Genomic DNA, 13,105 nt, shown 5'->3' with positions numbered 1-13,105 from the left:
TAAAATTTTCGAGTAATTACAAGCTTACTTTTGAGAATTTGGGTATTATATGAAGGACTTATTTAACAAATTTTATTTTAATTTGAAAAAGTATCTGGCTTACGCTTCACGACAAAAACGCGCCTTAAACGCCCGAGCGTATGCCCCGAACGCCCGGACGTACGCCTCTTAAGACTTTCGCATCGAGGCATTTTTGGTGCGCCTCGGCCCAGGGCTCGCCCCGAAAACGCCTTTTAAAACACTGCTGCTGATTTAATCTTCCGTGTATAAGCTAAACTGTATACACTAAATCATCTACTATATAAGTAAAGGACGCATATGAATATATGATATATTTAAAATTTTTATTAAAATTGAATAAATAATTGTTCCACAATAAATACTATATCCAAACCAAATCCATGGTTAATAGTATATTAACATAAATACCTTTTAGTAAAAAGTGTCATCCAATATTGCTTCGCAAAAAAAACCTTTTTATTTATGTCTATATAAATATATTATTTCTGAAAAATATCATATATACGACAGACCGAATATATATATATATATATATACGACAGGCCGAATAGATTCTACCATGACAAACTTTACAAGCGGAATTGTGACAATATACTGATATTGCTTGTGTAAAATACCGCATATGCCACTTAATAGATCCAACCATCGGGGGCTCTGAATAGGAGATGAATCCACAAAATACAAGCATAAGTAACAGTGAGGTAGCTACTTTTTTCTTTACGTGCTTATGCAATTGTGGAGTTCCGTTCAAATAGAAAGCATTTTGGCCAGTTGAAGTTGAAAAGCGACATATCCTAGCTACTTGAATATGAATTCCTCTTCCTTATGCTTATGCTGCGGTTCTGCAGATGGAATCCTTTTGATCACTCGGCTTGATGTATTCATAAACACTTTCGAACTGGAAGCCAAGCAAGATGGACTAGCATGATATGCTTCCTTGTAAATCTCATTATCGCTACAACTAAATATTTCAGTGGGTGACTTTGCATCGTCTGTTTCTTCTTCATCTTCAGATATATGCATCTCGGAATGTTCCCTCTCGCTCCAGCTAGTTTCAGAACAAGTATCACTGATTGTATGAAACAAAGTAACACTCTCTTTCTTCGCGCCTTGAAACGAAAAGCTTCTATCGGACAGTGGAAGGAGGGACGTTGAATGAGAACCAGTTTGGTCCTTTCCCAAACTGTATGAGGTTGAGAGCTTCCTTTCTATGCCTTCCCTTTCCTTAACTAGATTGCCTAGCTTTTCCAACACCTCATTGCCTATTGCTTCCTCAGCGGCCTTTTGTTGAACCTCTGTGATTGATCTGTCAAAAGCTTTCTTCTCAAGTCGAAGTGATCGCTGAAACATGGACAAAAAAGATGAGTTCAGTTTTCAGTGTTTTGGTACAACACGAAGATTCTTAAATTTTACTCTCCGTTGTACTCTTTGGGGCCATTCATACCCTTGCATTAGCAAATCGTCTCGTATTTATCCTTGACCCTAACGGAACTCCAACATGAAGTATATCAGAGGTAGGTAACTTTAGACTGGAGCTGAGCTCCATTAATACGAGAGGATTTGCTGGACAACAAGAGTATGAATGGCACAGAAGGTAAAATTAAGATTATTTCGTACAGTAGAGGAGTAAATATGGATCTCTTACCTAAAAATAAAGGATAGAAACAAACTGAATGGAGTACTGAAAGATCTTGTTGGAAAGAATAATCGAGAGGGAGCCGAATCCCATAAAATGTCTCTTCCGGCTTAAATTCATTTTTCATACAAGAGAAAGTCAAAAAGGTGAAAAGAGAGTGGGAATGTATTTCAGCTTACTCTTTTATCTAAGAATTTTCCAAGATCTTGATGTTGAAGCTTCTTTTTCTTCCAAAACATGCAGCAAAATCTTACTAGTACTGCTAGTACTATCAATATGATAGATTCCAAGATCAGAAACAGAAAAATTGTCTTCTTATTACCTGAAGAAAAAGAAGTTAATTAGTTGGAATCTTGATTGGCTAGCAACATCACTACAAAAATATGTAAGATGTTACCTGTGTAGATGCTGAAATTCTTAGGCTTAATCTGTGAGCAGCTTAATGCAAACTTCTGACCTGATGCAAAAGAATAATGAATCAACTGAAGCAAGAGGATGCTAGGAACTTACCGTGATATATATATGATATTGTCTATGTGCAATATAAGAGAAAATTATTAAAGGTATAGGATATTTACGTGCGCTTCGGCATGGCAGTGGATTCCCAATACCTGCAGGAGTAATCCATCTCTATTAGATATACATTAAGCATAGATGAATTGCACAGTGAAAATCTCCTTAGATTCTACACTTATTCCGGAAGTGAGATTTTATGAACTGTATAGAAGAAACAGCTAAAATTGAAGCACTGCTCAAGTCCTTCTTGATGACTGCATCACCCTCTTCAAATGCAAAAGAAATGGAAGCTTGTTTTATTCATCGATATCAAATATTCGAGACCTGTTGAGACATTCATGTATTCAATGTAAATACAGCGCATCCGTAATTGTGAAGATACTCACTTGAAGCTGCAAAAAAAGCAAGGAGGACACTTTCATCCAGAAGAAAATGTTGCAGGTCACTTCTCAAAAATTCCGAGGAGAATTGGCCTGATGCAATAGTAAATAATGGAGGTTAGGGTGCTGCAGATAAGTGATTAAACTACTGATGTTGTTGACACGGCCAAACAGATTTTCGGGCCTAGGGAAAAGAGCGGGGTAGTTACCAGGATATTGTTCAGACCAAAATATGGTCCCAGTAACTGGACTAATCAGTGTGAAGATAACGCCCATTGGTTTCGTCGCAGAGATGTAAGTGTAATCTCCAATTATCCGAGTAATCTTTCCTTCAATCTCTGTCTGAGAAACATAGATTGCATATCCTGAGCAATCAAGAACAGGACTAACTTGGATTGCAGAATCCATGTTAAGCACTTTAGGGAATTTTCTGATAACTCCTTCTGGTGAAAATGAATAGAGGTAACCGTCCAATGAACCAATAGATATCCAACCTGGAATTGAATTTGAAAAGAAAAATGAATAAGTTGGAAAGGCTGATACAATTACAAGTTCATGTCAGATAAATTTACTTAAGAGTCTATAAGCCAAACTACAATTAAAAGTTGCTAAATTTTAAGTAAGTTCTGAGCATCAAAGGTAACGGAAAATACTACCATTAGAATCAACAGCGGGGGCATAATCTGATGTACTTGGCGGTCCAATACTTGTCTGCCACAAAATGCTTCCCCTGGAAACATCAACTGCTAGCACCAGAGCTTTAGCTGCTATAGTAACATACAGTAGACCATTATTGCCAGATGTCATGGTCAGTGTATTGCCGAATGAACTGAAATCTTGGATCCATTTGAAATGTGGACTACGAGTTGACAGAGCATAAATTTCTCCTTGATTATTTGAGATCTGCAGTTGGAGAAAGAACGGTTGAATTGGGATATATTAAAGTACATGCAAGATAAAGCTTTATGCAAAGGACAAGTTTAAAGAGCATACAACTCCATTGTATAAGCAGAGAAAATAACTGCCTTAGATGGATATATAGGAAATGCATCAGCGGCTGCTCCTTTATCTGTTACTAATGAAGTATTCGCTTGATGCACACATGGAAAGAGTAATACCGTACAAATAGTTAAAGTCCAAAATATAGAATATGTTTACTGAAGTTGGGAACAGAAAAGCTTACATATATACTAGCTTCACAGTGATCGAACACAGGATCCGAGGAAAAATAACACTCAGTGATGTTTTTCCTGCAACCTTGACGATATCCACGTTGATAAAGTACCGGGCCAGCACTCCAGTGCAGCTTTCCGTGCAACCGGTAAGAAAAGAGACCCCTGTTTTTGACATTGATAAGTACAAAGGAACTGGACATACTTACTGCAAGGCCAATAATCTCCCCCGGTCTTTCAGATTCTGTACCAAAAAACAATTCTACAGCTATTTCAGAACTTCCAACATTCAAAGGGTTGATCTTCAGCACTCTGTCTTCTGCAACCACATATATCTACCAAAAATAGCTTGCATAATTAATAACCAAACAAAAATACTAAAAGAAACAATACCAATTAATAGATGAAACAAGATGTCAAGCTCTTATATCAAACTTGGCAGGGACTAAGGCTGCCCCTTTTGGTATATGTTTTGCAGGATTTAGAACTTGTACTAAAACACTACATTATAAGTCAAAATGAGAACTTTGACATACAGTTACCAAAAAAATCTCATTGAAACTGTCATGTAAAGAAAATTAGCCTATTTAAATATGGACAAAGTTCTTTACATTTGAAAGAGCAGCATTAGAACAGTGACAAATAATGAGTCCACAACATTTAGAAGGCTTGTGATTTCCACATTATTAGATAAACATTGCCAACTCTTATGTTAACGATTCCACAATTGCAGGAACGTTGAAACTAACAGGTATGAGTTTCACTCTTTGCCTTGTCCCCAGAAGGAAGAAACACACAGTTAAAGGTTAGATCAGAATAACTATACCTTTCAGAATTTCAAACTTCAACATTTTTGATAGGAAACCTATTTCAGGTGAACGCGAAAAGCCTCAGCAAACTAAAAAGTCACACGATTCATGCTCGCCCCATAAAACCATTTTATATATTCACTAATTCATTTTGAGAATAAAATAAGGACTAGTAGTAATAACCAACATTACTCAAAAAATATTCATGCCAAATCATATAAAATCTTGGTTTAGTTTCTTAGGACTATCGACTATAGAATTTTTTCTTATACTTCCGTGTAAATCTTAGCTTCTGCAATGACAGAATTCTCTATCTAGTTCTCAATCATCTATTAGCTTTTACTTTCCAGTTTCTAGTACACTCCTATCTCTTTCATGTTCATTCTGATTGCGTAGACTGAGCCTATAAAAATTATCCATTTGTCTGTGTAGGCTATCCGAGATAACAGATGCCAGCGTCGTCCACCATTTAATCAAAGGACCTAGCTTGTTAAGATCATGCGAATGTTGTTACGTGCTGCGGCTTCTCTTCTCATGTTCCAATGTAAAATTCTGATATGAGATCTTTCCTGGAAGTCTAAAGAGAATATATGAAAGTAGAGGAATATGGAGCTAGAACCACAGATATAAATGCTCACAAATTTACCATTTTGAATAGCAAGAAACACTTTTGTGAACAAAAGAAGTCAGTTATAGAAGTAAACCGTCCAGCAATTAAGGTAAACTTAATTGAAGTGATTAAGCCTAAAATCTTACCTTTCTTGATTCCCCTAGAACTGGAGCTAAATTAGGGCTGCATTTGTAATTGAGAGACAACGTCCACGCTATGGAACCATTGACTTCAAAGGCAAAAAAGTTCTTTTCTGAACACACATAAACCTTCCCATCATCACTGATCAGTGGCTTGCTGAGTCTATATGCAGCAGCTTTCTTGAAAGATTCTTGACCTAAACAAAACAAATGTAAAAATTCAAAAGATTTTAGAAGGTTGAACAGTATGCAATTTTTGCGAACTATAACTATATTTGATGCATATAAAGCGGAAAATGAGGCCAAAATTCAACAGCAAGGTCAAATGACAAAAAGGAGGAAAACAAAATTAAAAATCTCAACCTAACCTTTCTGTATATGAAAGAACCAATTTTAATTTACATAAGTTGGTATTGAGGATGTATTCGTCAACAACTTACATATAGAAGTTGGAGAAAAACACATCAATTCCATACCATTGGGTCATGAAGTTGGCCAATATATAGAGAAAAATTAGTACTCCTACTTCAAATGCTTTTGCCAAAAACAGCTGAGAGGCATTGACACTAAAATTTTGGTCAAGGTTACTGGCTAAATTTGCACACTGATATTGTAAAATTCTTCATACTCATCAATGCGAAAAGCAAAATTCTTTGCACTATCAGTATATATTATATCTTAGCGAAAACAATACTCCCATATATCATCTTTTTTTAGCAAATTCACAATATATACATACCTGAAAACGTTTGGGGATATGCAAAGGACACAACTGATGCTGATACTAAAAGCAGGGAAAATACCAAAGCAACTGCAACATGTGCGTATGGTATCATGTCTCCAGGAATTGAACATGCACACTGTACAAGTTTCAATAGAATGGATGAGAATCACAGAGTTGTAGAATGACATCCCAAAACTTCATTCTTCAAACATGGCAGAGCGGTTAATTAACCGCTATAGTGTTTGGTTATTGACTTGTTTTTTCCAATGTGTGTCCCACGAAAAATGAAGGGAAAAAACTGTAAATTTATTTGCATTTGGTGTATGTACGAAAACAACCACGTGTGTTTTACATAAAATTGTGTTATAGTATATTTTATTAATGTCCTACTTTGTGACTAATTTTCCTCTTTGACAAGTTTTTTATTGTTTCGGTGTAAACACAATTTTTTGTAGCAAATACAACAATTTATGCTTTGGTTTTGCGTCACTTTCTAAGTTAAGTGGATGATAGTCTAATGGGTAAAGAGGTATAAGACAATTGTTTGGTGACTTTACGAGGGTTGTTTGGCTAAGCTTATAAGCGGGTCAAACTGGCTTATAAATATCTTATGGCTTATTTATGCATTTGGTAAATACTCAAAATACTTATAAGCTAAAATCAGCCATAAGTCATAAGTTGATCATCCCCAACTTATAGTTTTTTAATTAGCTTATAAGCACTTTTAGCTTGACCAACACTTTTACTAGTTTATCCTTAAAATTCAGAACTTTTAGTCATTTTAACAAAAGAATAGCTTATCAACACTTTTTTTATCAAACACATCAATTGTATCAATTTCAGCACTTCTATCCAAACATGTAAATGTTTATTTTAAAAATCAGTTTCAGTACTTAAAAAAGCTTTTCAGCACTCCAAACTTATCAGCTATTTATAATTAGCTAATCCTAACAGACTTTAAAAATGTTGCTATTTCTGTTTCATGATAAATATTTCCGAGGAAAAGTTTGTCCAATTATGATAGAACAAAAAAGTATTGGAATTTTTAAGTAAAGGTTGAACGGAAAATGGTGAGAAATAAAATTTTCCGAATTGGTTCTTATTTACAAAAGGAACTGTCAGCACCCAAAATTCCCGCACCTAGTCTCTAAGACTAGGTAAGCCAATTACTTAACACAATTAAATCAGTTAAACATAATATTTTAAAACAGAGTTTAATATAAATACCGAAATAAATATGACACAAGCCTACGCGGCAATGATCACCACAATCCTCCCAAGACTAGGTAGTACAGAGTCACGAACTCTAGAAGAATACATAGAAATATCTCAAAAATAAAATACAATATTATTCGGATAACAAATTAACAGTACAATCAAAGAAAAAAGACTTCAAGGGACTGCGACGATCAAGAAGCTCTACCTTAAATCCTCACGATCAAGAAGCTAACTCTGCCTGTGCCCGTTATCTCCAATACCTGGATCTGCACAAAAATGTGTAGAAGTGTAGTATGAGTACACCACGGTCGGTACCCATTAAGTATTAAGACTTACCTCAGTGGAGTAGAGATGAGGTACAAGTCAAGATTCCTACTAGTCATAATAACATGTGCAGTATATAAGTAGAAAGCTAATGATGAAAGCAAAAATCAGCAATGACAATAAGGAATAAATATGTGATAAACACCGTAAAGCAATCAGAACACCGTTAAGGTACCAGTGAAACCAAATAAGGTAAACAAATGGCAACCGAATAATCAACCGTCCTAGCACAAGTTTCATAAAAATATTACTCCGAGATACCTCATCTCAAAATCACAAGTCACGAGTCCCAAATCACAAACCTTATGCTCATGGCACCCCGTGCCCATATTATTAATCACAACCGCACGGACAACTCCCATGCCAATATCTCAATCCGCCTGACATAGTCACAAGCTCACTATCATAATTTGTCCGGCGCGATCATAGGCTCAACATCACAATCTGCCCGGCGTGGTCACAGGCTTAACATCACAATCCGCCCGGCATGGCTACATGCTCAATATAGAAGCAGATAATACAAGAATGCATATGCATGATCAATGAATGTCAAGTTTCATACTCTTGAACTGGTGTAAACGACATGCTACAGTATATGCTTGTGCGAGTGTACTATTACAGTCCAAGTCAACAAGTAATATCAAAAACATGAAGTAGCTCATTGGAAACAACACAACAAGTCACGTAAGGTGCATGACATACACAAGAAAAATCATACCATCACACAAATATCATCAACATTATGCCCCCAGGCCGTCACGTATCATCCCTGACATAGCCACCCTTATCTCTCTGTATTGACAACATCATGATAAACATCCTTATCGCTCCTCCCAGACATTTAACACAATAGCCACCCGTATCACTCCGCATAATAACCACCCGTATCTCTCCTCTCAGATAATAACGCAATAGCCACCCGCATCACTCTACTCAAACAATAACGCAATAGCCACCCATATCACTCTACACTATCAATAACAGTGAGATGTCACCCTTATGCTCTGCATAACAACAATCGAACCACACAACAAATCACATATGCTAACATCATAACAACATGACATATTCACTCGTACCACAAGTGCCTATAGGCCACAACCTTTTAAAAAATAACAATACCAATATCACCAGAACATATAGCCCACGGCTCAACCATAATGTGTACAAGAACAATACTTCATTAAACGACAACTTCAACTAAAACAGGTTAATGGCTTTCAATAACTTCAACTTTAATTAATTACTTAAGAATAAACTCAATAATGAAGGTATTTTCATGAAGTGGCAACTTTGAATTCTGGTGTATGATATAAGCTAACAATGAAAGAGATGGTACAAACTAGCAACTACGTCTAAATACATGAGAATAACTTGAAAACGAAGAGATATCATGTAATAGCAACTTCAAATAAGAATAATTCAACAATGAAAGAGGTAACGTGACAATTAAAGGTAACAACTTTAAATAAAACATATAAGAGTAAACTTGACAAATAAAAGATAGAACATGTGCTAACAACTTCAAATGAAGCATGTAAGAATAGATTGATAGTAAAATGTAGCACATGAATTGACAGATTCAATTAAAGCATATAAGGATAAATTTAACAAAGGAATGTAGAACTAGTAATGACAAATTCAATTATATGCATATAAAGAGCCTAAGAGTCTAATCCGGTCAATTTCCACATATAAAGCCGTGTACACACTTGTGACCTCATATACACGTCTTCCATATAATTCAAGTAGTGAAATTAAACCCAATCCTACAGGGTGGTTTCTCCCACACAAAGTTAGGCAAGATACTTACCTCAAAGAAGCTAAATCAATACTCTAAAAAGACCTTCCCGTGTGAAACAATCTTCGGACGGCTTGAATCTAGCCAAAATAACTTAATATCATAAATAAAAGCCATAGAAAATAATTTTGGATAATAAAGCTTCGATCTTTAATAAAAAAAAAAAGTCAGGCTCACACCTCGAACCCGACAAAACTAACAAAATCCAAATACCCATTCCGATACAAGCCCAACCATACTAAAATCAACATTCCGACCCCAAATCGGCCTTCAAATCATCATTTTATGTTTTAGAAAGTTTTTGCAAAAATTCCCAATTTCTTCAATTCAAATCACTAATTAAATAATAAAAACAAGTATGAAATCATGAAATATGACCAAATCCGTATCAAAAATACTTACCCCAATCCAAATCGTGAAACTACTCAAAAAATATGAGTAAAGGAGCAAACCCTCGAATGAAATATAGTCTGCCCAGGCATTTCGCAAATGAGATTAAGCAACCGTATTTGCAGCGTCGCTTCTGCAATGCAAGAGCCGCTTCTGTGGAATTTACTGGAAGGGCGAACGATCGCACCTGCAGAAGAACATCCGCTTCTGCGATAGTGTAGGTGCGACGCAAAATATGCATCTGCGTGACGTCCCGCTTCTGTGCCCCACGACAACGCTTTTGTGCACATGCAGATGCACCAAAGGACCTCGCATCTGCGTCCATTCTTTGGCAGATGCGGAAACACCAGCACCGGACCCTCTTCAGCAATGCAACATGAGTCAAAAATGATCTGAACCACGCTCGAAACTCCCCCGAGCCCCTCGGAACCCCGTCCGAACAAACCAACAAGTTCCAAAATGTAACAAGGACCTGTTCGAGGCCTCAAATTGCATCAAATAACATCAAAACTATGAATCGCACCTCAATTCAAGCCTAACGAACTAATAAACTTTCAACTTCTACAACTCGCTCCGAATCATATCAAATCAATCCGGAATGACCTCAAAATTTGTATGTAAGTCCCAAATGACACAAGGAAGCTATACCAACTCCCGGAATCACAATATGAACCTGATATCAACAAAGTCAATTCCCGGTCAAACTTCTCAATCTTCCAAACCTTCAACTTTTTAACTTTCGCCAAAAAGCATCAAACTAACCTACGGACCTCCAAATCAAAATCCGGACATACACCTAAGTCCAAAATCACCTTATGAAGATACTGGAATCATCAAAACACCATTCCGGAGTCATCTATACAAAAGTCAAACCCTAGTCAACTCTTACAACTTAAGCTTCTAAAATGAAAATCATCCTTCAAAATAAAACCCAAATCGCACGAAATCGAAACCGACCATACACGCACATCATAATGCATAATACGAAGCTACTCGAGACCTTAAGCCACCGAACGAGATGCTAATTTTCAAAACGACATGTCGGGTCATTACATTCTCCCCCTTTTAAATAAACGTTCATCGTCGAACGTGCCAATGGTCTCTCCGAAGCCATCAAATCACCGAATGAACTCGCCATACTCATTTTCATGGGTGATCCCACATCACCCCAATCCTCATAAGCCCGACAAAACCACATCAACTGAAGATTATCCCTTCCACCCATACCGATAAGCCTTAGAACCAAATTTCAACATCCAAACATTTCACCAAATATCCAATCACCACATAAAAACACTATATCAACCTCAAACAGTTGCAACAACTCATGCATACACCCACAAGGTATAGCCACATGAAATAATACATCGCCCTTATGCCCATAGCAACAACTCTGACCACAATAGCTGCCCATAATCAAATCCAGTACTGGTAATCAACCTCGTATCAACTAGAACCCTGTTCCAAAACTTCCCAACACTTCTAATGATGTAAGAAGCATGAAAATTTCATAACCACTTACCCATATCAACAAATCACACCCAACTCCACCTGGGCACATACCTCGCAATCTAAACTCAACAAGCACAACTCGAATATGAAAACAGAAATACATGAGAGAACTATCAAACAAGTCCAACAGGTACAACTCCCCATCGGTATCATACTACGAGTCCATTCCAAAAGGGAGTAACAAAACATATGAACTAATCGCAAGGCTCTCATCCTAATATAACTCTACCGCGCAACGCAGTCCAAACATACTGACCCACATAAAAACACGAGGATCCCATTCTCAGCTCTAAATCACAAGTAGAATAGACTTCACACCAACCGAAACCTTTCACTAACTCAATTTCACGGATCAAAACCACAACACATAATGGACTTCTCATACCAGTAGAGCACCAAGATCACAAGCCGTAGCCAAACCATCCAGAAATCACATCAAAACCAACCGTATTAAGTAACAAAAAATGCATCCTAGTCTCATAACTCTCAATAGTGAGCAAATTAAAATGATAGACACTGGCTACCACTATAGAATCTCTCAACAGGTGCAAACACATATGCAGAGTACAAGAATCACGAAGCACATCCATATATGAAGCAAGTAGGAGGAGGACTCACTTTGATAAATAGGACCTGATCAAAGTAAGACTGATGCTCCTCTATGACAAACCAAAACCATACCTGTAGGGATATCATCTGGTGCAACGGCCTCAACCCTACCATGGAAAGCATATCAACGGGCCGGGCCTCCCCCTCTAGGATGCCCTCTACTTGCATGTCCTCCTCCTCTGGCTGGCTGCATGGGTGGAGTAGTAACTAGAATGAGGCTCATAGTCTGTGTGCCCTGATGAAACCCACCTCTCCTGAGTCTGGGACAATCCTTCATTATGTGCCTAGTATCGCGACACTCATAACAACCTCACTGCGAGCGTGGCTGCTGGTACTGAGTCTGTGTTGGATGATTGGAATAACCACTGTAGGAACCCCGTACATGTGGTGCACTAAAAGAAGACTGCCCCATATGAGTACCTTGAGGTCCTTGACTAGCTGAAGCACCACGAGTAGTTTGAAGTGCGAATTGGACTGGCCGACTGACTGAGCTCCCGCCAAAAATGGGTCAGAGCTGAAGAGTAGAACCTCGAGACCTCTTGGCCTCCTTATCCTTCCTCTCCTCGCCCAAAATACACTCTAACCTCCTACAATCTCCATAACCTGAGCCATGCTGAATATAAGACCATAACTAAGCCCTTTGATAAATCTGAGGACTCGCTTTCTGACTGTAGGAACCAAGGTAGGTGCATGTCGGGACAACTCGCACTACCTAATGGCGTACTCCGACACTATCATTGTGCCCTGGTGCAGTTGCTCGAACTCTGTGTGCTACGCATCCCTGAGGGTCTGGGAACAAACTCCCTCAAAAATATCTCTAAAAACTGAGTCTAAGTGAGTGATGCTGCATCAGCTTGCCTACCCTCCTCATAAGCCTTCCACCACTGATATGCTGCTCCTGACAGCTGAAATGTAGTAAAAGCAACTCTGCTCACCTCCACAATACCAATGGTGCGGAGCATACAGTGACACTTCTGTAGAAACTCCTGCGTATCCTTGGTAGTTGTTCCATTGAAAATAGGTGGGTCATACTTCTTAAACCTCTCAAGCCTCTTCTGCTCCTCATCTAATGCCCCTGGCTTGACCTCAGGCTGAACCGAAATAACAGGTTGTATCGGCATAACACTCGGAACCTAACCAATGTGAGCCCGTTGCTCTGGAGTATGAACGGTAAGAGTTTGAGCTCCTCCCCCAATCTGTGAAATAGCTAGTGCAGCTGGAATCAATCCCGCCTAAGCCAATG

At 37.9% G+C, this 13,105-nt stretch overlaps 1 protein-coding gene across 1 annotated transcript; it reads right to left on the bottom strand.

Moving 5' to 3' along the window:
• Positions 1-629: 629 nt before the first annotated feature.
• Positions 630-12,983, bottom strand: LOC107783775 (protein GAMETE EXPRESSED 3-like). The gene is made up of 11 exons (XM_075230220.1): positions 12,798-12,983; positions 6,024-6,144; positions 5,291-5,481; positions 3,737-4,060; positions 3,210-3,456; positions 2,763-3,047; positions 2,560-2,646; positions 2,236-2,268; positions 2,055-2,114; positions 1,837-1,979; positions 630-1,362 (listed from the first exon to the last, which is right to left on the bottom strand). The coding sequence occupies exons 1-11, from the start codon at positions 12,981-12,983 to the stop codon at positions 820-822; spliced, it is 2,220 nt and encodes a 739-aa protein (XP_075086321.1). The 3' UTR covers positions 630-819.
• Between the last annotated feature and the right edge of the window lie 122 nt (positions 12,984-13,105).

This window comes from Nicotiana tabacum, chromosome 14 (assembly GCF_000715075.1).
Source record: "Nicotiana tabacum cultivar K326 chromosome 14, ASM71507v2, whole genome shotgun sequence".
In the NCBI taxonomy this organism is placed as follows: Eukaryota; Viridiplantae; Streptophyta; class Magnoliopsida; order Solanales; family Solanaceae; genus Nicotiana; species Nicotiana tabacum.
The sequence above is the reverse complement of the archived record's forward strand: the minus strand, read 5'-3'. Positions and strand labels throughout refer to the sequence as shown.

Bases quoted from the DNA above. Each gene is read 5' to 3' on its own strand.
- LOC107783775 (XM_075230220.1), bottom strand. From the start codon at position 12,983: ATGCCGATACAACCTGTTATTTCGGTTCAGCCTGAGGTCAAGCCAGGG. The intron at 2,647-2,762 runs GTAACTACCCCG...CTATTGCATCAG, and splicing joins TTGGTCTGAACAATATCCTG to GCCAATTCTCCTCGGAATTT. The intron at 1,363-1,836 runs GTAAGCTGAAAT...TCCATGTTTCAG, and splicing joins GAAAATTCTTAGATAAAAGA to CGATCACTTCGACTTGAGAA.